The 20767-nt window shown below is 47.5% G+C and overlaps 3 protein-coding genes across 5 annotated transcripts; 2 read left to right on the forward strand and 1 right to left on the reverse strand.

Moving 5' to 3' along the window:
* Positions 1–176: 176 nt before the first annotated feature.
* On the reverse strand, positions 177–5935 carry kbtbd2 (kelch repeat and BTB (POZ) domain containing 2). Of its 2 annotated transcripts, none has more exons than XM_023950206.2 (4): positions 5724–5935; positions 4343–4829; positions 2881–3046; positions 177–2803 (listed from the first exon to the last, which is right to left on the reverse strand). In XM_023950206.2, exons 2-4 carry the CDS (start codon positions 4513–4515, stop codon positions 1244–1246), a joined length of 1899 nt encoding a protein of 632 aa, XP_023805974.1. In that variant the 5' UTR covers positions 4516–4829; positions 5724–5935; the 3' UTR covers positions 177–1243. The 2 variants fall into 2 exon arrangements, with proteins under 2 accessions (XP_023805974.1, XP_004081241.1); XM_004081193.5 differs by having other exon boundaries at positions 5621–5926.
* A 42-nt stretch (positions 5936–5977) lies between these two features.
* buc (bucky ball) lies at positions 5978–9152 on the forward strand. 2 transcript variants are annotated; one of them, XM_078938678.1, is made up of 6 exons: positions 5978–6379; positions 6445–6597; positions 6673–8121; positions 8200–8296; positions 8834–8884; positions 8953–9152. In XM_078938678.1, the coding sequence occupies exons 1-5, from the start codon at positions 6373–6375 to the stop codon at positions 8850–8852; spliced, it is 1725 nt and encodes a 574-aa protein (XP_078794804.1). In that variant the 5' UTR covers positions 5978–6372; the 3' UTR covers positions 8853–8884; positions 8953–9152. The 2 variants fall into 2 exon arrangements, 1 of the variants encoding a protein (XP_078794804.1); XR_013652241.1 differs by having other exon boundaries at positions 6159–6379; positions 8204–8296.
* Positions 9153–11720: 2568 nt separating this feature from the next.
* Positions 11721–15972, forward strand: LOC101174543 (uncharacterized). The gene is made up of 5 exons (XM_011489116.3): positions 11721–11848; positions 11965–12198; positions 12842–14698; positions 14767–14853; positions 15806–15972. The coding sequence occupies exons 2-5, from the start codon at positions 11967–11969 to the stop codon at positions 15832–15834; spliced, it is 2205 nt and encodes a 734-aa protein (XP_011487418.1). The 5' UTR covers positions 11721–11848; positions 11965–11966; the 3' UTR covers positions 15835–15972.
* Positions 15973–20767: the final 4795 nt, after the last annotated feature.

The following is a 20767-nucleotide window of genomic DNA, read 5'->3' on the forward strand; positions in this document are numbered from 1 at the left end:
GGAAAAAAACAAAATCTAATCGTTTGTTGAATAATTGCAAAATTGTGAAAAAAGTGTGCATTGTGACTAATCTTTCTGATGCTGGTTCTGATCAAACTCTCCAGACAAGTGTCCTCTAGCACAGTAAAAAAAAATATACATATATACATATTTTAATTGAAGTAAAAACATCTGCAGAAGGTTTGGTATGTATTTTAATAAATTAATGTTCATTCAAAATACAGTGCTGATGGAAAATAATGCAGCCAAACATGCTCGTAATGTTCGTCATGAAGCACCCGTGCTCATGTATTCTTAAAGGTAAGAGGAAACCCCCCCCCCACACACATACACACACAAACACCTTTGTATCCCCAGCAGTCCTAGTGCTGGGCTGGTTTCCATAGCAACACCCCAGGGTGGAGGTCAGCAGCAGTATTTATGGATATTCACTCCAGGAAAAAAACCAAAAAACAAAGCGAAGGGGTGGAACCAACAACCACACTACAGTAAAGTCTGATGTTAAACTTAAAAAGAAACAACAAATACAAAATCGAGTTGGTCCCCCCATCACTCAGAACAGCTGTCTTTACACATATGAAAATAGATATTTTTATAGATATTTCTAGATTTCAGCAGCTTACAAATAAAAACGCATGAGCCTGTGAGCAGATGGAGCTGCGGAGGTGGAGTCGGGGAGGAGGGTGGGGCAGAGAGGGAGGCTGGACCTGCAGCCGCCGTCGGTTCAAATCCCCCCCGCCCCACCTCACAACCTATCGGGGGTCGTTGAGGGGAACGCATGATCGGACGCGTAAAGAAGTACTCTGCACACAACCTGGAGACGGAGCAGCGGCTCGATCTGCTGAGCTCTGCAGCGTTTGTGGTCATGAAGGCCGTTTTTGAATAACCTTTATTGGAAGAAGCCGTTCGAACAGACATGAACAAACGAGCTCAGAGTTTTGCGTTGGTGTTTTTCAGAGCTGCGTGAACATCTCACACGCTAATGCAGAGTATTTCTTTACCAGTAAAAGAAGGGGGGGGGGGGGCATGCTCTTCATCACCACGTCTGTGTAGAGGATCGGACCCCCGAGTACAGGTGTTGGGGCGTTCTCCAACATCGGAAGGAGCATCCTTTTTCACCAACGCCCCCCCCCCCCCCGCCAAAAACAAACACAAAGCTATTGACCACGTGGGGAGAGGAAGCCCCTCCCCCTTTAATATTGGACTTCTGGTTCATTCAGTCAGGTGGAGGGGGGGGTGACAGCTATACGTGGGGGAAGGTCACCAGCTCCCCGTCCACCTCAAACTCATCTGCTCCGTCTGGGGAAAACAGGCAGGTGGGGGGTTTCCACGGCGACTCCTCCAGGCAGGAGGGGTAGAGCTTCCCCACGGCGCAGCGGAAGTCCTTTCCCAGGTCCCACAGCACGCGCTCAGACACCGGCTGCCGCAGGAACCAGCGGTCCAGCTCCACGTCGTACTGGTAGATGGCGTACTTGGCGCGCTCGTTCATGTGGGTTTCACGCATGAAGATGCACAGAGAGCCGAGCAGCACCACGGCGCGCACGCATGGGTCCGAGTAGCGCTTGGCGGGGATGTTGGCGGCGGCGCGCCACTCGTTCTTGTTGACGTCGTAGATCTCCACGGTGACGGAGGAGCCATCGATGGTGCTGGTGGGCATGCGGACGCCAGAGTTGCTGACCACGTGGAGCCCCCCGATGTAGAAAATGAGGTCGCCGAAGGCGGCGGCCGAGGCAAAGCAGCGGCTGGTCTTGCGCATGGCCATCTCCACCCAGGTGTCGGCGCGGGGGAAGTAGCAGTACGTCAGGTCGTGCGTCATCACGTAGATGCAGCCGTGCGCCACCACCGACGTGCTCCAGTTCCAGGCGAAGGGCAGGGGGCTCATCATGGTCCACTCGTCCTTCTCGCAGTCGTAGCGCTCCACCGTGCGCTTGTTCAGCTCCCCCCCCACGCTGTCCCCGCCGATCGCATAGATGCAGCCCTCGCAGTACACCAGGGAGGGCTTGATCCGGGCACAAAGCATGGGGGTCTTGGGGACCCAGGAGTTCTGCTGGGCGTCGAACCAGAAGAAGCTGTCGACGGAGCGGAAGACGGCCTGCAACCTGCTGCCTTTGCCGTGGTTGGCGATGGAGTTCTTCAGGGGGATCTGTCCGCCGGCGATGTACACGTCGTTGTCGGGGGTAACCAGGGTCCCCACCTTCTGCAGATCTCCTGGGGGGTTGTGGAGCTTGTACACCTTCTCCGCTTGGGGGCTGTAACACACTATGGCCGTCGGCACGGAGGTGGACATGACGTAGCCGTCGCCTTGCACCTCTGACATGGCCTCCATGAAGATGAGCATCTCCTCCTTGGTCATGCCCAGGCGGGGCTTGAAGAACTTGGGCATGGACTTGTAGAGGCCCTGCACCACCACAGACTTGTCGTTAGGGGGCAGACCCTGGAACCAGGCCCGCTGGGTCACCTCTGACAGCGCGTCGATGCGGATCTGACTGAGCACGGAGGACAGGTGCTGCGAGCGCGCCTCCATGTTGTACTCCAACCACAGCATGGCCGCCTCGCGCACCGCCTCCTCCTTCTCCACGTTGAGGTTGTCGCTGCTGAGGATGTCGATCAGGAGCTCGTGGGAGAGCTGCAGGAAGGCCTCCTGCCGGTACACCACCGGGAACTTGTGCTCCACCATCCGCTTGGCGCTCTGCTTCAACTCGCTGCAGCTAAAGAGGTCGCCGATGCTCAGCATGCGGACGCAGTTCTCTGCGTTGATCTTCTTCACCAGGTAGTCTCTGCACTGCAGCAAGACATCCTCCACCTGCGTGGGACAAACGCAGCGGTCGACGTTAGACGCGGAGAAGCAAAGCGGGGTTCTGTGCGGCACGCTCCCCTCACCTGGAGGAAGCAGGCGGTCTCGTAGAGCGGCTCCACCGTGCTGTCGCTGATGGCCAGATTCCCCGTGTAGGCGTAGGTGATGATGATCTGCAGCGTGGCCGGGTCCACGTTCCTCAGGCTCACATGCGTCTGCTTGCTCTCGCTCAGTCCACTCATGAACATGGCTCTGTGGGACAGACGGGACAGGTGAGCGCCGTTTAGCGTCCTGGTTCACGGGCACAAACGTCAAATTTCCCCCTTTTTCCCATCAGTTCTCATGTCAGTCTTTATGTCTCCAGAAGATCTACAGCTGGATGAGAAAAAGACCTTCAGGCCCTGAATCAAGAGTTTCCTCCAAAAACCAAAGTGATGTCAGAACTTCATCTGGAAGCCCAGAACCCTCTGATACAGTTTAACAAACGAGTGTTGAAGTTCTCCCACATCCTGGGGGTATTAGCTTAATTTCCTCTGCATGTTCTGACACACAGTGCATCAAAGATGCTCAACACTTATTGATCTGTAACATTGATTTAGAAAGAGCTCTACCAAACTTGATTGCATCTTCAACGTTGGGTTATGAACGTATCCTGAACTGACCTCTGCTCAGTTATCTAGAGAACGGACTCTGAACACAAACCTGGAACAGCTGAGAAGCTTCATGGCACTAACTCACAGCACGGTAGAGGCAGGGCCATGGTCTGGGCCTAAGGCCTATTCATGGAAAGACTTACTCAGACTTGGACCAATCACTGCTAACTGACATCGTCTGGCTCCAACATGGCGCCGTCCGTATTGTGAAAAAAATGGCGACTGAATTGACTTCATATGCTTGAAGCAGGAAGTAAACCATTTTCTATGGATGGCGTCCAACTCGGTCCAGTTCTCTGATACAGTCTTGTAGGTGACTGTTATGAGACTGTTATGTTATGAGACAGGTGGGTTGATGGTTCAACCTCCGGCTACGATCATTATTTTCTGTCTTCATGACTTCATTAAACAGAAAATGAATCTTTTGTAGCTTAAATAAGAAACATGTGGTTAATTCTAAATCATTTGCTGCAGATAAATACCATTTCTTTCTCTCTGGGTTTTAGGATGTCTGACCCCCCCCCCCCACCAACACCAAGAGTTAAGTGACCAGACTTCCTCCTACAACAAGGCATGCACGCAGAGAGGAGGCAAATGAAACAGAAGCAGAAGCAGGGGGGGCAGTTTGGCGGATGTGCCGCAACACCTCTAACCCTGTGTGTGTGTGTGTGTGTGTGTGTGTGTGTGTGTGTGTGGAGGGGAGGGGGGCAGACTCTAAATTTCTGTGTGTGTGTGGCCAAAAGGGAAGTGGGGTTGGACAGCGGTCGGAAGTGTTTTCAAAAGCCTGACTGTGAGGTCCAGATGGGGGGGGGTTAAAAAAGAGGAGCGCCGCTGACCTCCCCTCCGCAGAAGCACGTGTTATTCCACACTGCAGCAACGGCCCGACAACACTCACCTGAAATAGGAGCTACACGTGGCCAGGACCATCTTGTGACAGGGGAACTCTGAGCCCTCCACCAGCAGCACCACGTCGGTGAGCAGCTTCTGTTCATAGAAGAACTTGAGCTGCTCCAGCAGGGAGACGGCGTAGTCGGCGTTCACCGGCCTGCGCTCGCTAAGATCCGACATGGTTGCATCCCATGAGTTGCGCCCCAGTTTTGAAAACTAACACAGCCGGCCGGACCGGACCAAAAAAAAAAAAAAAAAAAAAAAAAGAACTTCCGTATGTTATTCCTAAAGAGTTCAGAGTAACTAGGGGAGGTTCCTGAACACCCCCAGCAGGGCAAGTATTCAGCCTCTCTGCAGAAAGTTTGATAGCTGCTCCTTTTGTGGAAGATGAGTTGAAAACTGAGCTGGGAAGGTGCTGGAAAAGTCTTCATCCATCATCTGAAGTCAGGAAGCGAAGAGCGCAGGGCTGCTGTCACAACACTGATGCACGGGAGCTGCAAAGGCAGAAGAGCAGGATGAGTCTGTGCTGTCATGGTACAGTCCATCCTGTTGCGTTCAAGAGCCATCTGAATTCCCATATTATAAAACCCACATATCAGGTAAATAAGAGCTTAAACCTCCATCCAGTGGGACAAAGCTGTATCAATAACAGCAGAAACACAGCCAGCATTTCATCGTGGGGCTAATGCTGCAGGCTCAGACTAAACAAACCGCAGCTTCTTTGAAAGAAGCCGCCCTGAGGGAGGTTTTTACCCGAAAGCCTCCGCAGGCCGCGGCTTCTGTCGCCCCGGAGATGCTAAAACACCCCGACTTTTCAGGGAGGACGTTTGAATCATGTGTTCATGTTAGCCAAGCCTGCTTCTCTTCAGAAAACCTAATCGGCATCGAGGCGCAGGGGGAAAAACGAGTTTGAACCCTGAAGTCTGTGAGCTGAAGTCAGCGCTGCTTTCAGGGAGGGTCGTAGTTTTCACGATGCTTGGTTGGTAGCTAGCTACAGCATCGTTCAGAACCAAACAACGGGAGTTTTCTTCGCAAAACCCCAAAAAGACTAACAGAAACGGGTTTAAATCTTTCGGAACTACTTTTCAGATAATATTACAGGATTTTGTCAGCGGGTAAAATCCGGATTGCTGATCATTCAGCTGCACATTTAGCCGAGTTAGCCGATGCTTGCTAGCCGCATTAGCCTCCTCTTCAAGCCAAACAGACGGTGTTTTCAGGCGCGGTACCGGAATCCAAACAGACAATGGCTTTAAAATCAGCCCCCCGGAGGAGAAACTCTCACCGAAAAGACGGAAGAAATGGCGGCAGCGGTCTGCAGAAGCTGCGGTCACGCTGGGACCCCATCAACTAAGCTAACAGCGGAAAAACAAACCCAGGTTAGCGACCTGGCTGACGGAGTCGCTTCTCTGGAAAACCGCTCCTGGGAGCCACATCCAAGGGTCCTAGTGGGCATCAAACCGTCAGAGCGGCCATCACCATCCCAAACAGCTGCCAAGGAAGGTCCACAGGCCGAACCAGTCGTTTGGAGCAGAAAGCAGCGGAGCGCCGAGACCAGGGGCCAAATGAGGATACTGCGCATGCACCTAAACCCAGTGACCCAGCCGGATGCAGAGAAACAGCGACCCCTGCAGGAGCAAGTGACGCATAGCAGCTGCGCCGCCGCTCACGCAGCTAATTCATGAATGTAAAATAATTCAATAGCTTTTGTTTTATACCTTATCTGTTTAGATATATTTTATTTCAGCGGTTCAGTGTGAAAACGTGGATTGTTTTCTTTGGCAGAAATGCTCTCAGAGCTGATTCGTGGGTCTGCAGACCCCAGCTGTCTCACATTTGACTGATTATTAGCGGAGGGCCAGGACTCCTTCAGTCAGACGACTAAAAATGTTGTCCGGACGCAGAATGAAGAGTTCTTACTTCTGTCTGGTTTAAGAGAAAAAGATGTTTTAAAAGACTCAATAACTGAACTAATAAGCTTAATTCTGAATTCAGGAGCCAAGGTTTTTCTTTTTCTGAGCAACAAAGTGAACCAAAATGGATGGTAAATCTTCTCCTTTAGATTAAATGTACATACGATGTGAAAGGTAAAATGTGTCTGTCTTACAGATTCAAGCAAGCAGCTGCCTTCGTTTGGGAATGGAGGACAGAGGAACCAGCCGTCCAGGCCTTTCTTCTTCGTCCAGCCTCCATCCCAGCCTTACTTCCTGTACCAGCACCTGCAGCTCAACAACCCATACGCCCAGTACGGCCTGCCTGGAGGTAAGAAGTCATTTGAACCTAAATCTGCCCAAGTGAACTGAATTGTTGGAGAAATGTGCCTTTATCTGCTTATAGGTTTTAATGTTGGTCGTCCCTGCATGCCCCCGTACTCCTATGTGCCATATCCTGGCTTTGTTTTACCACACGCTCCAATCTATCCAATGGATTACAGGCGTGTGTTTGAGCCCCGCTTCCACGCTCCCGCCTGGGGTGAGATGCCACGCCCGCATCCCCACGCCCAGCCTCCAAGGCGCCGAGAAACGGCCTGTTCAGAGGCTCAGACGGATCCCAGTGACGCCATCACCAAACTCATCGAATGCTTGGATAAGATCAGAGTGTCTGAGCTGCAGGGTGGCGACCGAGAGCTGGACTCTGGCGTCGCCTCGCACTCCTTTAGTATGTCTCCACCGGGAGAAGAGAAGAAAAGGGAGGAGCAGGATCACAGCACACCTTTAGAGGCTCGCGGATGCTGTTTGGAGTCTCCTACTGTGACTTTTGGGGAATCCAGTGTAGCTGTGGATGACAGCGAGTCCAGCCAGGCGGCCTTGGACACCCAGAGCTCCCAGGCATGCTGGTCAGGAGGACTGGAGGAGGAGCTGCCAATAGATAGCTCTTCTGTCCATGAAGACTGTGAGCACAGGCATCCAGCAACAGAGGAACGCTTCTTCTCTTTAGAGAGGGAGCAGGTCACAGATATCCAGTCAAATATCTCAGTGACTGACTCGAGCGTTCCCAGATGCGATCTTGAGAAACCCACGCAGCCGCCCCCCACCTCCTCCAGCCAGCCTGAGTCCAGAGAGGCTAAAAGCAGTGAGGTAGTTCCAGAGGCGGAGCATCCTGCTGATGAACTCGGTTGTCAGATCCTCAAACTGCCCTTTGATTGTGTTTTGGCACCTGGAGCTGCTGCCGGCGCTGCAGCCGGACACGTTTTATCTCCAGCTGCCCCTTACTACTACAACTACCTCTCCATGCAGGCCACACACGAGCGCATGAGCGTGCTCAGTCCGTCTTTGGATGAGCTCTCCTCCAGAGATGAGATGTTCTCCACAGATCTGGAGGACGTCGACCTCTTTCCCAAGCACGTGTACACAGGGAGGCGGCTCGCAGAGGTCATGGGCGGATCCCCTCACCGCAACGAGGTGTGGCTACCGGACACAAAGAGGTACATGTGTGCTTGTTGTGGGAAAAGTTTGAATAAAGGCTTGAGCAGGAGCAAAACCTCCAAGATTTACTGGGATGAAGGTGGAGACTCGGAGGAAGAGGAGGAGGAGGAAGGAAAGTTTGGGAGAAGCTGCGAGCAGCCAGTCAGAGTGGTTGTAAGGAAGCACATTTCGCCCCGAAAATCTTACATCCTCCCCGCAAGACATGCCCCAAAGTCTTGGTATAAAAGGGGACAATACAGAGAGGCGCCAGAACCAGCGGAGCAGGACCAAGAGGGTGAAGATGGAAAGCAGCAGCAGAAGGAGGCGGCGGAAGCAGAGGAGCAGCAGGACGGCAGCAAGTTGCAGTGCAGGACGTGTCAGGGTAAGTGGAGAACGGGTTCCTCTGTGTTCTGACCCTCCATGTCAGAAACCAGAGGTGAAGGTGTGGATCTGCTCTCAGACAGACCCTGCAGAGACGCTGGAACCACAGCGGATCAGTGGGCCGAGGAAGTGATTCCCAGGAGGAGACACGCGGCGCCTCCACAGAGACAAGGCGAGTCGTGCAGCTCCCAGCAGCCACTGCTCCTCTGAACGTCACCTCAACACAGCCCCAGGATGGGATGACGTTAGCTGAGGCGAACGCTCGGCTGTTTGGTGAACGACAGGTTTCTGAAGATTTTCAGGGGTTCAGCTCTTTTACCATAAGTAACAGAGCTGACCCTAAACTGGAATTGATGGCTAGATTTTGAAAGCTGCAGACAGATTTTAGTTATAAAAAAGATCAAATTTCACACTAAAAACAGCTTGGAGGGGGAAGTCTGCAGCAGGCTGAATTCTCTGAAGTCTGACGGTCATGTTGGACAAACGCGTTTCCGGGTTCTTCCAGTTCAAAGCAGCACTTTCCAAAGTGGGAATTTATTTCCTGGTTGACTTCAGCAGGAGAAGGTCTCAGATAAAACAGACAGAAGGATGCAATGAAGCTTTTATCTAAGCAGTGAAGGAAGGAAAAACCCCAGTAATGCTGCACAAGCGGATCGCCGTGCTCCTTTCTGATCATCTCTGTGAAGCTGAAGCATTTTTCTCTCCGCAGGCAGATCAGATCCCAGATGTTGACGGCCTTTCCCGACGTTTTGAAGAGTTGAACTGTAGGTGTTGGTCTCTCTCTGCGAACGCGCGCATGATCAGGTGTGCTGACGGCCTCTCTGCTCCCCAGGTCCCCCCCGAGAAGCTTAGTCACGGATGGTTGGGGAATTGAACACCCGGTGAAATGCACAGGAAGATTGGTTTGGTTAGAGAAGTTAAGAATGTCTGCAGTGACGCTGCCATGCACTTACAGGCGGATGGATTTCACAGATGCAGGGGAAGGTGTGTCACTGTTTGGGGTCAGTCCAATAAAATAATGTCAATCTTTAAGCTGCTTTAGTCCTTGTTCTGACATTTTCACATGATTCACTCTTTTTGAGGAGCAACAGTCAAAAATCAAGTGCAGGTATTGAAAGACTCTCCTATATGTGTGCAAAAAAATTCACTTTATTTTCGGCTGTTCAGTTTTTGCATCTTTGAGCAATATAATGTCATCTAAAGGTGGAGAGTGGGAACTCTTAAAAACTCTGACGTCTATTTTTAATTAAAAAATTTGACTAGATTTTCATAGTTTATTTTTATTTTCCTGAGCCGCATTACGGAGGTTAAAAACCTCTGAGCTGGTTTTCAATGGCGGAGCAGCAAATTCTAAATCCATCAGTTCCTGAAGATTCAGACTTAACGCCACGGATCTGGAAACTTTTCAGATGATTAAAAAAGTTATTCTCTCATCTGTGTGTGAAATTCATTTTCTGCATTCATGTACCCCTTCCAACCCCTTAAAGTCCCACTCTGATCATCTTTTCATCTATTTTCAAAGCGTTCCCAGTGGTCTTTCATGGTGATGCCGTTTTTAGACAAAATTTTTTAAAAAAAATCTGTTTTCTAGTTTCTGCAGAGCGTCAGGAGTTCGTTAGAAATTTGCCTCTTGGTTGTGGTGCAGAGTAAGCCCACTTCCCGGCATTCATCGGTTTGGATGCTTTCCCGCTAGCCTACAGCCCCTCGCACCACCCAATCTAGCATTAACGGTGCAACAAAAATGGTGAACAACATGGGAGTACAGTTCTGATCCAGGTTCCAGTTCAGAGGAAGTAGACGTCCATGGATCTATTTGTAAGTGGATGATCAGAATGGAGCAGAGCCAGAAGATTGTGACCCCACCCAGAGTATTTTCTACGTCACAAATATGACTTATTTTTTTTTCAAATAACATTTTTTTCGTCTGCTCCTGATTCACGATTTGAATAAAGGAATTCTCAGAAATGCTAATTTAAGTGCAACTTTCTTTATAAATGTCCTCTATTAGAAAACTGCTACAAGAACATGTTAAAAACATTATTTTAATCAGTGGGGCTTTAAAGGTTGATACTTTACCACTAGGTTTTTTTTAAAACTTCAAAGACCTCTTCATGGTTGTTTGCATCCTTAAAACACCATTCTATTGGAGTTTCAGCTGCAGGATTAATACTTTATTCATCTCTGAAAGGCTAAATACATGTTTGTTTCAGTCACCAGGTTTACACATGTACTGCAAAAACTGAAATAGTAAAAAATTCTTACCCCATTGGCAGATTTTTTTTTAGATGAGCAAAACAAATCCGCCAACAGGGTCAGAAAAATGGTTTTACCAGGAATTCTTACAAGGAATTGTAAACACCAAGACGTGTTTTCTCATCGTGAGATTATTTTGCTTTTAAATAACTGTCTTGGTGATTTTTCTTGCAAGACAGAAGGGCAATTTTCTTGAAACACGGGTCATCTTAACCTTCTTAAGATTCTGTTTTTACAGTGTACTTCATAAACGATACACACATAAAATCATTGTTCATGATACGGTTCATAAAGTAATGGTTCCCAGCCCAACAGCCACTGGGACAAAAGACAAGGACAAGTGACGCCGACCCCTCCTGCTTTTCAGTAAGTGTCCCGAGTGGAAGATGTTCTCTGTTGGAAAAGAGGACCTCCATCTTTCGTTTCATGACCCCGCCCTCCTCAGCAGTTTGTTCTGCTTCTGAACCATCCTTTAGTTTGGACACATGAGACATGGAGAGATGGACCTCTCAGAGAAGAAAGTCTCCATCCAAAAGGTGCAAACACTGGAGAAGCGACTTGAGGTGGAACTGTGTGTGAAAAGGAATTTAATTCATAATAAATTAACCAAATTATGCAAAGAATTGACTTGTATTTCATGAAATCAAGAAGAGACTCAGTGTTTAATGTTTTTGAAGTGATTTTAGACAAATCAAGTCTCTGTCATTCTTCTGTTTCTGTGGTCGGTCACATTCAGAGTTCCTCCCCTGCATCTCTACTGAGGGGGGGGGGTATTTTATGAGAGCTGACCTGTGGTTCATCACTTTATGTATTTGTAGTTTCTAAAGTTTCTCTAAATAAATTTAAAAAACGGTGAAGCTTTTTCAAACATTCCTGTGGGAAATCCGACCAGTCCGTTGGTCTGGTCATCCTCTCACGGTGAGAAAGGTCTTGCTTGTTCGTCCACGTTCACAGGATGCTGGACGAAATGTCACGTCCTACTCTGACCTCTGTCTACTTTGACATCACCTGCTCTGGACTAGGTGATGCTAAGAAAGTAGGCTGCTATGGTGACTTCAAAGATAGCTCAGGTTTAGAAACCTAAAGTTGAGGTTATCCACTAACTTAACCCTTAAACTTATCCGCTTATGTCACGTGACCTTCTCCCTGGAACACGCCTCAGGGGCCGGCGTGTCTGCATGTTCCAGCCCGATTACCTGCATCAGGCGTGTTCAGACAACACGTCACGGAAAACAAGCATGCAGATGGCGGTCAAAATGGATCAGAGCTGGAAAAGCCCAAATGTGTGACAAACTGCAGATCTGAGTCTTTGGAGTCAATCAGACTAATTATTTCAGAGTGAAGTGACTCCTCAGGTGAACTGAGTCACCTGCTGGAGGAGAGGCTTCTCCACTGGCTTTATTGGAGCTCATTAAGGCCTAATTGGACAATCTTCACCTGGACGTACGCCAGCCAATCAGAGCTGAAGCTGACAAGTGAGTCCACACCTTTGGTTCTCAGCCTGAAGTAGGTCGGAAAGCTTTACTGGCTTCTTTCTGGGTGACGTCTTTCTTCTGCCGAACGTTGCTTCAACATGAGTTTCTTCGTTTAGACATGGAAGCAGTCACCGCCACCCTGCAGCATTCATACACTCTGGGCCAACACGGTCCACCTAAAGCGCTTGGAGCCAAGCAGTCCCACGGATCCCCGCCGGGGCCTGGTCGTCCTGAGGAGCAGCAGCACCACAAACCTTTCTTCTACGTGCAGTCGTCGCAGCCGTGCTTCCCCATGCAGACTCTGCAGTGGCCCCTGCCTTACAACCCCTACTACAACTACCCCGGCTTGGGTAAGACCTGCAGATCTGTGTGTCCTGCTGCTCTGAGCGTCCAGCTCATCCACACAGTCTAAGACAGTAATTGTTTCAGAAATGAGTCTGATTTTATGTCTTCCAAGGAAAAGAAAATCTTCTCAGGGAAGTTTTCAATGGTGAAATAATCTTAGTTTAAGAAAACATGTCTTGGTGAGGATGTTTGTCTTAGAATAAGAATTTTTGGTTCGACCACTTCTTACCCCATTGGCAGATCAAGAATTTCTTTTTTTTTTTTGGGGGGGGGGGTCTGCTTTTGCAACACAGGATCTCTGGCTTTTCTTGAAGCCCCACCAAAGGTTTAGTTGTGACAAAGTTTGAGCTTATTTAAATTTTTTCGTCCCCTTCAGCTTTTTGATTAAATGACTTTTATTTGGTGTCAGAAACTGAAGTTTTGCAAGTAATTAAAGGTAGGACAGGTCTGTTTTCTGAATGTTGTTCTGCAGCCACTTTTGTTCAGTGTTCAGTGTCAGTGTTGGAGGATGAAAATTCAAGAATAAAATGCGACTATGTTCTAATCACAGCACAGTGGAAACAAAGTCTTGACACATTTCTGCTTTTTTTTTGAGTTTGGGTATTATCTGGCGCCCCTGATGGTTTGAACGTCTGTGTCTTTGTAAAGGGTTTGGGCTGCCAGTGATGCCCCACTATCAGATGAACCCCTACATGGAGCCTCCAGGCTTCATCGTGCCTCACACTCAGCTCCATTTGATGGACTACAGACGCATGCTCAGCCCTCAGTACTACCAGAACATGGCCTTCCACGCCCGCCGCTTCCGCTGCCAGCAGGCCTCTGCGTTCAGGGAAACCACCACCTCAGAGGTCCAGACCGAGCCGCTCACGGCCGTCCAGGGGACCCTCGCCGAGAGTGCGGTGAGTTTGAGTCCCGGTTCACCCGGAGGCCAACAAGACTGTCCTGCTGCACTCCAGCATTCGGCGTCCCTCTCCTCCACCGGGACGCCCTCCAAAAGCAGCTTGGTCATTCAGATGGAGGAGACTGAAGGTTGCTCCACACCCCCCAGGCTGCTATTGGTGCACGAGAAAACAAAAACCTGGTCACAGACCTCACCCCTCCAGGACAAAATGCCTCCTGCAGAGCAGTCCACGTCGGCTGTCCAGGTTTGTCCCGACATCCTGTTGGTTGGGACGCCAAACTCTGGTTCTGAGGAGCAGCAGACATCAGCGGCTGAGAACCTGAGCTCCAAGGAAACAGAGGAGTCTCCAGGAAGCCCCGACGATCGGAGTGTGACGCCAAGCTTTCATCTGCCGTTTGAACCCAAGTACCTGGATGAACTGAGGAAGATGGAGTCCATTGTCTGGTCGGCTAGGGAGACTTCAGTTTCTTCTGTTGAACCTCTGGTCCAAAACACCTCCACAATCGCAATGAATGAAAGCATGGATGGACTGGAGGAGTCTCTGAGGGCGGAGCCTGAGATGCCTCCTGTGGACAGCTTTGGAAATGATGCGGTACCTGAAGCAGATCTCTGCTTCGTGATGGAAGATCTTGCTTCAGAAGACTCTCAGAAGTCTGAGATGACGGGTAAAGCAGAGGACGCCCTGTTTTCCACTTTGCTGCTGGAGAGTTCACCTCTGCAGGTGCGGAAAGTTCCCCCCAGGAGAGAACTGGATCCCAGTGATCATCAGGACACCTCCTTCGAGTCGCTGCCTGCTTACCTTCCTTCAAGCAGCTGGCTGTCTGACTTTGAGAACATCTACTACAGCAGCAAGATGCTGCCAGCCTCCAGGAAGCCGAGCAGACCTCTGGGTGGCCGAGGCTTCAACACACACGGCAGAAGAAGAAAACCAGACCTGGAGTTCAAAGAACCGCCAAAACAGAGGTTCAAACTCCAGGAGAAGGTGGATCGACGCAGCCTCTCTGACCACGAGTGCTGCCTCAGCAGGAAGTTCAACGAAGACTCGTTCAACCCTCACGTGTCCAAGGCAGAGCGTCTCTGCTCCAGATGTCTGTCAAAACGCAGGATCTGCTCGTCTTCCAGTCCAGCCCGGGAAGGCCTGAGAGGCCTGAAGCGGAAAGCTGCTCCCTTCCAGCAGTGGAACGACGTCCTCTTACCCACATGCGACGCCTGCACGTCTCACGCTAAGATCCGGCTGAGAAAGGCCTCTGACCCCAACCTCCACATCCCCCACCGTGGACCTGACATGGAGGGAGAATCCGATGGGAACAGTTCCAGCCCCGCAGGTGTGAAATGGAAGTCAGCCGACGCCCCCAGGAAACTGGCTGGCGTTAAGAGGCCCCTGTCGTCCAAACAAAACGTGTGCGTAGCCGTTCATCCGAAGCCGAAGGACCGCTGTGTGTGCACGGAGCTGCACCCTCAGCTTGCTGCCTGGGGGAGGCTGCATCACCGTAACCATGGCAACGACATCCCAGAAACGGACGAGAACTGCTTCATTCCAGGGGCCCAGCAGGCCAAGCTGGGCGGCGGGGACCAGCCGTGTCAGGGACACGGGTGGCAAGCAGGTAAGCGAACGCCGTTTGAACCCCCCGATGTCGGGTTTTCATGAGGTGTTCACAACGAGGCGTTTCAGCAGAGAGGTCATGGAGGGACGCCATGCCCAACATGGACCACCACAGACCACAACACTCCAACAAGCACAAGGTGTCACAGCCACAAGGTGGGTCGCATCTTAGATTTCAAAAAGGATTATTGGGGGGGGGGCTCCACACAAAGAAAACGATGCTGTTAATCTGTTTGATGTGTAAATGGGATGGTATGGTCCATGCAGCCCAGGTTTGATCCTACTGTTAAAACAAATGTTAAACCAAAAAGCTACTAAAACAGAAGAAACCTTTAAAGTTTGAAGTTCAAGGGAAAAAAAATGATTTTAATCCCTTTTTTTTCTTTTTTCCAAAAAGGAGGAAAACTAAACAGCCCTAAAACCAAATATATACCTGCAAGCTAAATCATTTTAGTTCATTTAAATTCCATCCTTTGGTGTTGATGCCTCAGTGCTCCAGTATCAAACCTTCAGTAGATTATGAACTCACTCTTGTTTTCCAAAACAGCCCCCCCCCATTAAAATTCATTCAAATTTAAAATAAAGGTTTCAAAGTCTTTAGCTTTGACACTTTAAAATATAACGAGTTATGACACCTTATTGTGATGGAATATTGTAATTTCTTGAAGCTTTGAGAGGAGCATTGCCCTTTATTTATATTTCTCAGAAAAAAAATAATTTTAACCTCATCTTTGGTTTGTTTGCAGATTTATACCTTATTTTATTTTCCTGGTTCATTGTGGAATTATTGTGTGACCAAATATGCCTGTTTGAAAATAGAAGACAGGGCTGTATGGAATGCAATGCCACAAGTTTTAAATATAAATTAGAGGAAATTGTAAAGTATAAAAAAGGGCTGAACTTCTCATTTCTGTGGATGTCATTAGTCAAAGTAGATTTTTATTCTTAATTTTTAATCTAAACATTTTATCATTCTATCTGAAGAATAAAAACATACTATAACCAAACTAAATGTTTCTAATCAGACTGCTTCTTTAAAGCTTTTGTTTCATGCATGTTGGCATTTGTTGCTTTTCTTCAGTTTTTTAAAATCTCTTCCCTCTTGCAGGAAACCGCACAAAAGACACTCGATGCTGATTTGAACACGAGCACCATTCCACAAAACCTTTAAATGTGCACGTCATGTAACTGCTGTCCTTTCACTCACCTGTGTATGATATACCACAATGTTCACGTTCTGTTTTTAAATAAACACAACTTTGATAGTTTTGCAAATGTCCTGCCGTCTTGTGTCCACTAGATGGAGCCATTTCAGGCTTCTGTTCTGAGGTTTTCCAATCAGGACTGAGCTCCAGACTCATGGGTTGACAGGTTTTCATGCAATTGGTCTTTGTGGCAGTTTAATTTTTCTTCATGGTTCTTTTCATCATGATCCTCTATCATGTGATACAGAACTGAGACTTTAATGCCTCCTTTAGAACAGTGGCTGGTTTCCAGTGTTTGGGTGGAGCTGCTTTCCTTTCCAGCCTCCAAAAACAAACTTTGCCTGTTCCGTCGCTGAACAGTGGGGTTTTCCAGGAAGCATGTTTAAACTACCCTGACTTTAACCCTGAACTCTGGCTGAAGTCCGCCTGAACTTCCTCACTCTGGGTATGTCGGTTCCAAAAGACCGGATATGAGTTTGCGTAATAACAAAGACAAATAACAAACTGAGCTAAAAAAGAATATGTATTATAGTGTAAGATTTCAGAAAAAGGCTGCACACAGCCTTGCATCCAACTGATGGTTTTTTAACAATTTGTCTACATACACACAAGACCTGCAAACATGGAATAATTACAACTGCAGATACACAAATATGTAATCAAAAGAGAAATTTTATTTTAAGAAATTAAAAACTTTTATGCTCTCGCGGGCCACACAAAATGACATGGCGGGCCACATTTGGCCCCTGGACCTTGAGTTTGCCACATGCACTAAATCATCTTCAAATGGACACGCCATGCTGCTTCACCTCTCTGAAAACAAACTAACCTTTAACTAAACCTGCTCCAGACCAGGTTATGTTCAAAGCATGAGTTGCCATGGCAACTTGACATACCCTGAAACATAACTCTGTTTTTGGAACCAAAAGCAGGTCAAGTTGATGCAACACAAATGGTTCTGATCAAAGACGAACCAGTTTGTTTACTTATGGCTTGAATAAAGTTTGGTTTGGATTAAATAGAGAATGCAGCCGAATTTCTTCCTTCAAAGACCAAAGTGCTCTGGTCTCATTCTCATCCATTCATACACGGACAGACGGATGGAGGCAGGACTGCTGTAAGGAAGACGATCAGGCGTAACATGGGGTTCTCCCCTGGAGCAGTCTTCTTCCTCCTGCTTCGGAGTAGAAACTCGAAGGTTTGGGTTCCTGCGTCACCTGAAGGCACAGAAACCAGATCATCGCACACAAAACACAGAATCGAGATTGACAGAGTTCAAAGAGGAAATGCTGTCTGTTTTTGTGACTGTTGGCATTGCCTACCAGAGATGGTGACTTGGACTTGTGTCGTACTTTGAGTTCTGTTTACATTCTCTCCTGCTAGCCCACGATCCCCCCACAACCCCAACATAGCATTACCAGTAAAACAAAAATGGTGAGCAATATCAGAGCTATCCAGCTGTACAGTTTATGATTAGATTCCAGCTCAGACGAGGAAAACAGACGTTCATGGATCATTAGGCCTGAAAGGACCACAGGAGGGCGGGCTGTCTGTCAAACACTTGATTCAGATCAAATATTCACCAATTAACACTAAATGTGAGATCTGAATCTTTGAATCAGTTTATACATCTGAAGGATTTTATCTTCTCTCCACTAATCTGACTTTTTTAAGGATCTTTCAGAATTTGTCTCCTGAATTAGCTTCACTTCAGTGAAGAAAACTTGTTTCACAAACACCAGAAATGCTTTTTCAGAGCTTTGTTCTTCAGTCGTCGTTTTAAATTAACTCTGGCTTCCTAACGGAAAGTTGTTGCCGTGGAAACTTCAGCACTGGTTCCTGTTGATCCTGACGGTGGGAACAGATTCCTGCTGCAGCAGAGCTCTGCTTAAAGCATGCATGATTATGATGTTGATGATGATGATGCTGGTTTGCGTTTTTCTGCCAAAGAAGGAAGTAACCTCTGCCAACAGCAGCAATCAGGAAATGAACGCTGATGATGAGAACTTCAACTAGAAAGGCGAGGCTAACCAAAAAAAGAAATCGCTTCTTCAGAACATAGTTTCTGGAGAGCGGCAGGGGTTCATTAGAAATTCACCTCTAAGTTGTGGGCGGGACTGCTAGTAAGCCTGCCCTCACTTCCCATGATCCTTTTTGTTTACACTCTACCACTATTCTACTGTAGTTTAATACCCTCCTGGGGCCTGTTTCAGAAAGGAGGTTAAGTGTAAACTCTGAGTGCGTTAACCCTGAAATCAGGGAAACCCTGGGTTTTCTGTTTCAGAATGGGAGGTTTGTTAAACCAGAGAAAGCAGAGTAAGTCAAACCCGTTTCTGAAAGAGAGGTAACTTATACTCGGAGTCAGTGTCCATGGTTACTTATGCTGTGAACCTAACCTGGTCGGGAGCAGGTTTTATTCTCTAAACTCAAGGTTTCTGCCAGTCCCCTCCCCTTTTTAAAGACGAAGCAGTATGTTTCGCTTTAACCTTCATTGCCCAAATTTCCGTCACACAGACAGAGACGGTCTAAGTGACAAGAATGGCTTGTTCTTTTTTGGAGGACCCAATAGACGAGGAGGCTGCATTAATTCGTAGAGAATTATATTTACCTCGTACGAGGATTTTGAGAAGACTCAATATTTTGTCATTGCTCCATACGTTTTTGTTTGAGCGTTACCGTTTTTCGTTGCAGTCAATTACATATAAACAATGAAAACAACATTAGATATGTATTGCTATGCAGATGTTTCATATGTCAAATATTGTCAACAAAGCCTACATCCATGACATGCTCACATTTGACCGGATTGAATTATGTTTTATACTTCATTTTTAGCTGCTGCCATGTTCTTTTAATTCCTGCAGGATTGCATCTACATGAAAATGAAATCAGGGACATTGAATTAGATTAATGTAACAATTACTTTTTGGAAACACAATTTGCTAGCACTGCTTACTTTCTTAATCCCAAATAAACCTATACCACTTGATCAATACAAGGGTAGTGTTGCAGCGTGTGTGTGCTGAGCGGGGTGCGAGTGCAGGTGCAGATGGGGGGGGGGGGGGGGGGGGGGTGAGCACGGAGCGGAGGTGTGTGCGTGGTATATATTGTGTGTTCGGAGGACGGAGCACTTAGTTAAATAAAGAGAAGGTGTCATTCCCAGAATAACTGTTTTGGAGTCATTCTTATTCCGCTCTGGAGGTTGAGGGTTTCCAACGGGAAGTGAACCCCGAAGGAGAATTCCCTTCAGCCCTGAAGGAAATCTCCCCTGCGCTTCTGACCACGGTCGGTCGGAAAGACGAGAGAAAAGAAGGAAGTCTTTGCGCAGCGAAAGGTTCAACAGTAGACAAAAGTTCACTTTTAAAACACAATTGCATGTATTAATATTAAACTGACCAACGTTTGCAAGAGGGGAAGGTTAACAAAAAAGTCCTCTAAACATTACCGACGTTAAATGCATTTTCCCCCAGATTGGTTCTGTACACTATGCAGCATTTCATGCATTTACACCAGGAATAACACTTCAAAAGTACACCTAAATATCACCATTTTTATTTCACACCTTACGCTATTTAAAAAATTATTACAGTCAATATTTTATAACAATGATTTAAATGCAAACTTAGGCATTAAGTTGAGCAGCTATGTTTTCCACGCTAACTGTCTCTGTTTTGCAGATGCAGCGGTGTTGCTTTTCTTCTGGAATATGTTCTCATATTCACTGCAACTCTGCAGCAGCACGTCAAGTTCAGCTGGCGAAAAATACGCAGACCTCTTTGTTTTCACGGTTGCCATGGTGACTCGTGATATCTGCGCTCCATTGATAATGGCTTCTTATAGACGCGGTGCGCACGCTCACCTCCGAATCAGTCCACTCAGAGTTGATTGATCTAACGCGGATCAGCTGCTCTGAAACTGAAAACTCAGAGTTGTTAATCTCTCGATTGACCAACTCAGAGTTCAGGTTTGACCTCAGAGTTGGTTGAACCTCCTTTGTGAAACAGGCCCCAGCTGTTCTCATTAAAAAACAACCCCTGTGTCTGTCTGTGTGTGTGTGTGGGGGGGGGGGGGGGGTCGCCTTCACTAAACATTCAGTCACATAGAATAAAGATAAAAATGTTTAGTTTAACTCTAAAACATCTCCATGTCCTCAGTTTGCTTCATTTGTTGGGGTTTTGAAACATTAGTTGTGTAACTTCCAAGTCTGATAAGGTAAAACTTTATTTTTATTTTTGAAAAATATTGCTCTCTCTACTACAACAGGGGCCTGTTTCAGAAAGGAGGTTCAACCAACTCTGAGGTTAAACTTGAACTCTGAGTTGGTCAATCGGGGGATTAACAACTCTGAGTTTTCTGTTTCAGAGATGCTGATCGGAGTTAGGTCAATCAACTCTGAGTGGACTGATTCGGAGGTGAGCGTGAGCACCGCGACTATAAGAAGCCATTATCAATGGAGCGCAGATATCACGAGTCACCATGGCAACCGTGGAAAAAAAGAGGTCTGCGTATTTTTCGGCAGCTGAACTTGACGTGCTGCTGCAGAGTTACAGTGAATATGAGCACATATTCCAGAAGAAAAGCAACACCGCTGCATCTGCAAAACAGAGACAGTTAGCGTGGAAAACATAGCTGCTCAAGTTAATGCCTAAGTTTGCATTTAAATCATTGTTATAAAATATTGACTGTAATAATTTTTTAAATAGCGTAAGGTGTGAAATAAAAATGGTGATATTTAGGTGTACTTTTGAAGTGTTATTCCTGGTGTAAATGCATGAAATGCTGCATAGTGTACAGAACCAATCTGGGGGAAAATGCATTTAACGTCGGTAATGTTTAGAGGACTTTTTTGTTAACCTTCCCCTCTT

Source organism: Oryzias latipes, chromosome 20 (genome assembly GCF_053564925.1).
Source record: "Oryzias latipes strain Hd-rR chromosome 20, Olatipes_Hd-rR_3.1".
NCBI lineage: Eukaryota > Metazoa > Chordata > Actinopteri > Beloniformes > Adrianichthyidae > Oryzias > Oryzias latipes.

Coding starts and splice junctions, on each gene's coding strand:
- kbtbd2 (XM_023950206.2), bottom strand. CDS start 4,515: ATGTCGGATCTTAGCGAGCGCAGGCCGGTGAACGCCGACTACGCCGTC. Junction 3,047..4,342: donor ACGTGTAGCTCCTATTTCAG/GTGAGTGTTGTC, acceptor TCTGTCCCACAG/AGCCATGTTCATGAGTGGAC. Junction 2,804..2,880: donor AGACCGCCTGCTTCCTCCAG/GTGAGGGGAGCG, acceptor TGTCCCACGCAG/GTGGAGGATGTCTTGCTGCA.
- buc (XM_078938678.1), top strand. Junction 6,598..6,672: donor CCAGTACGGCCTGCCTGGAG/GTAAGAAGTCAT, acceptor ATCTGCTTATAG/GTTTTAATGTTGGTCGTCCC. Junction 8,122..8,199: donor GCAGTGCAGGACGTGTCAGG/GTAAGTGGAGAA, acceptor ATCTGCTCTCAG/ACAGACCCTGCAGAGACGCT.
- LOC101174543 (XM_011489116.3), top strand. CDS start 11,967: ATGGAAGCAGTCACCGCCACCCTGCAGCATTCATACACTCTGGGCCAA. Junction 14,699..14,766: donor GGGACACGGGTGGCAAGCAG/GTAAGCGAACGC, acceptor GAGGCGTTTCAG/CAGAGAGGTCATGGAGGGAC. Junction 14,854..15,805: donor CAAGGTGTCACAGCCACAAG/GTGGGTCGCATC, acceptor TCCCTCTTGCAG/GAAACCGCACAAAAGACACT.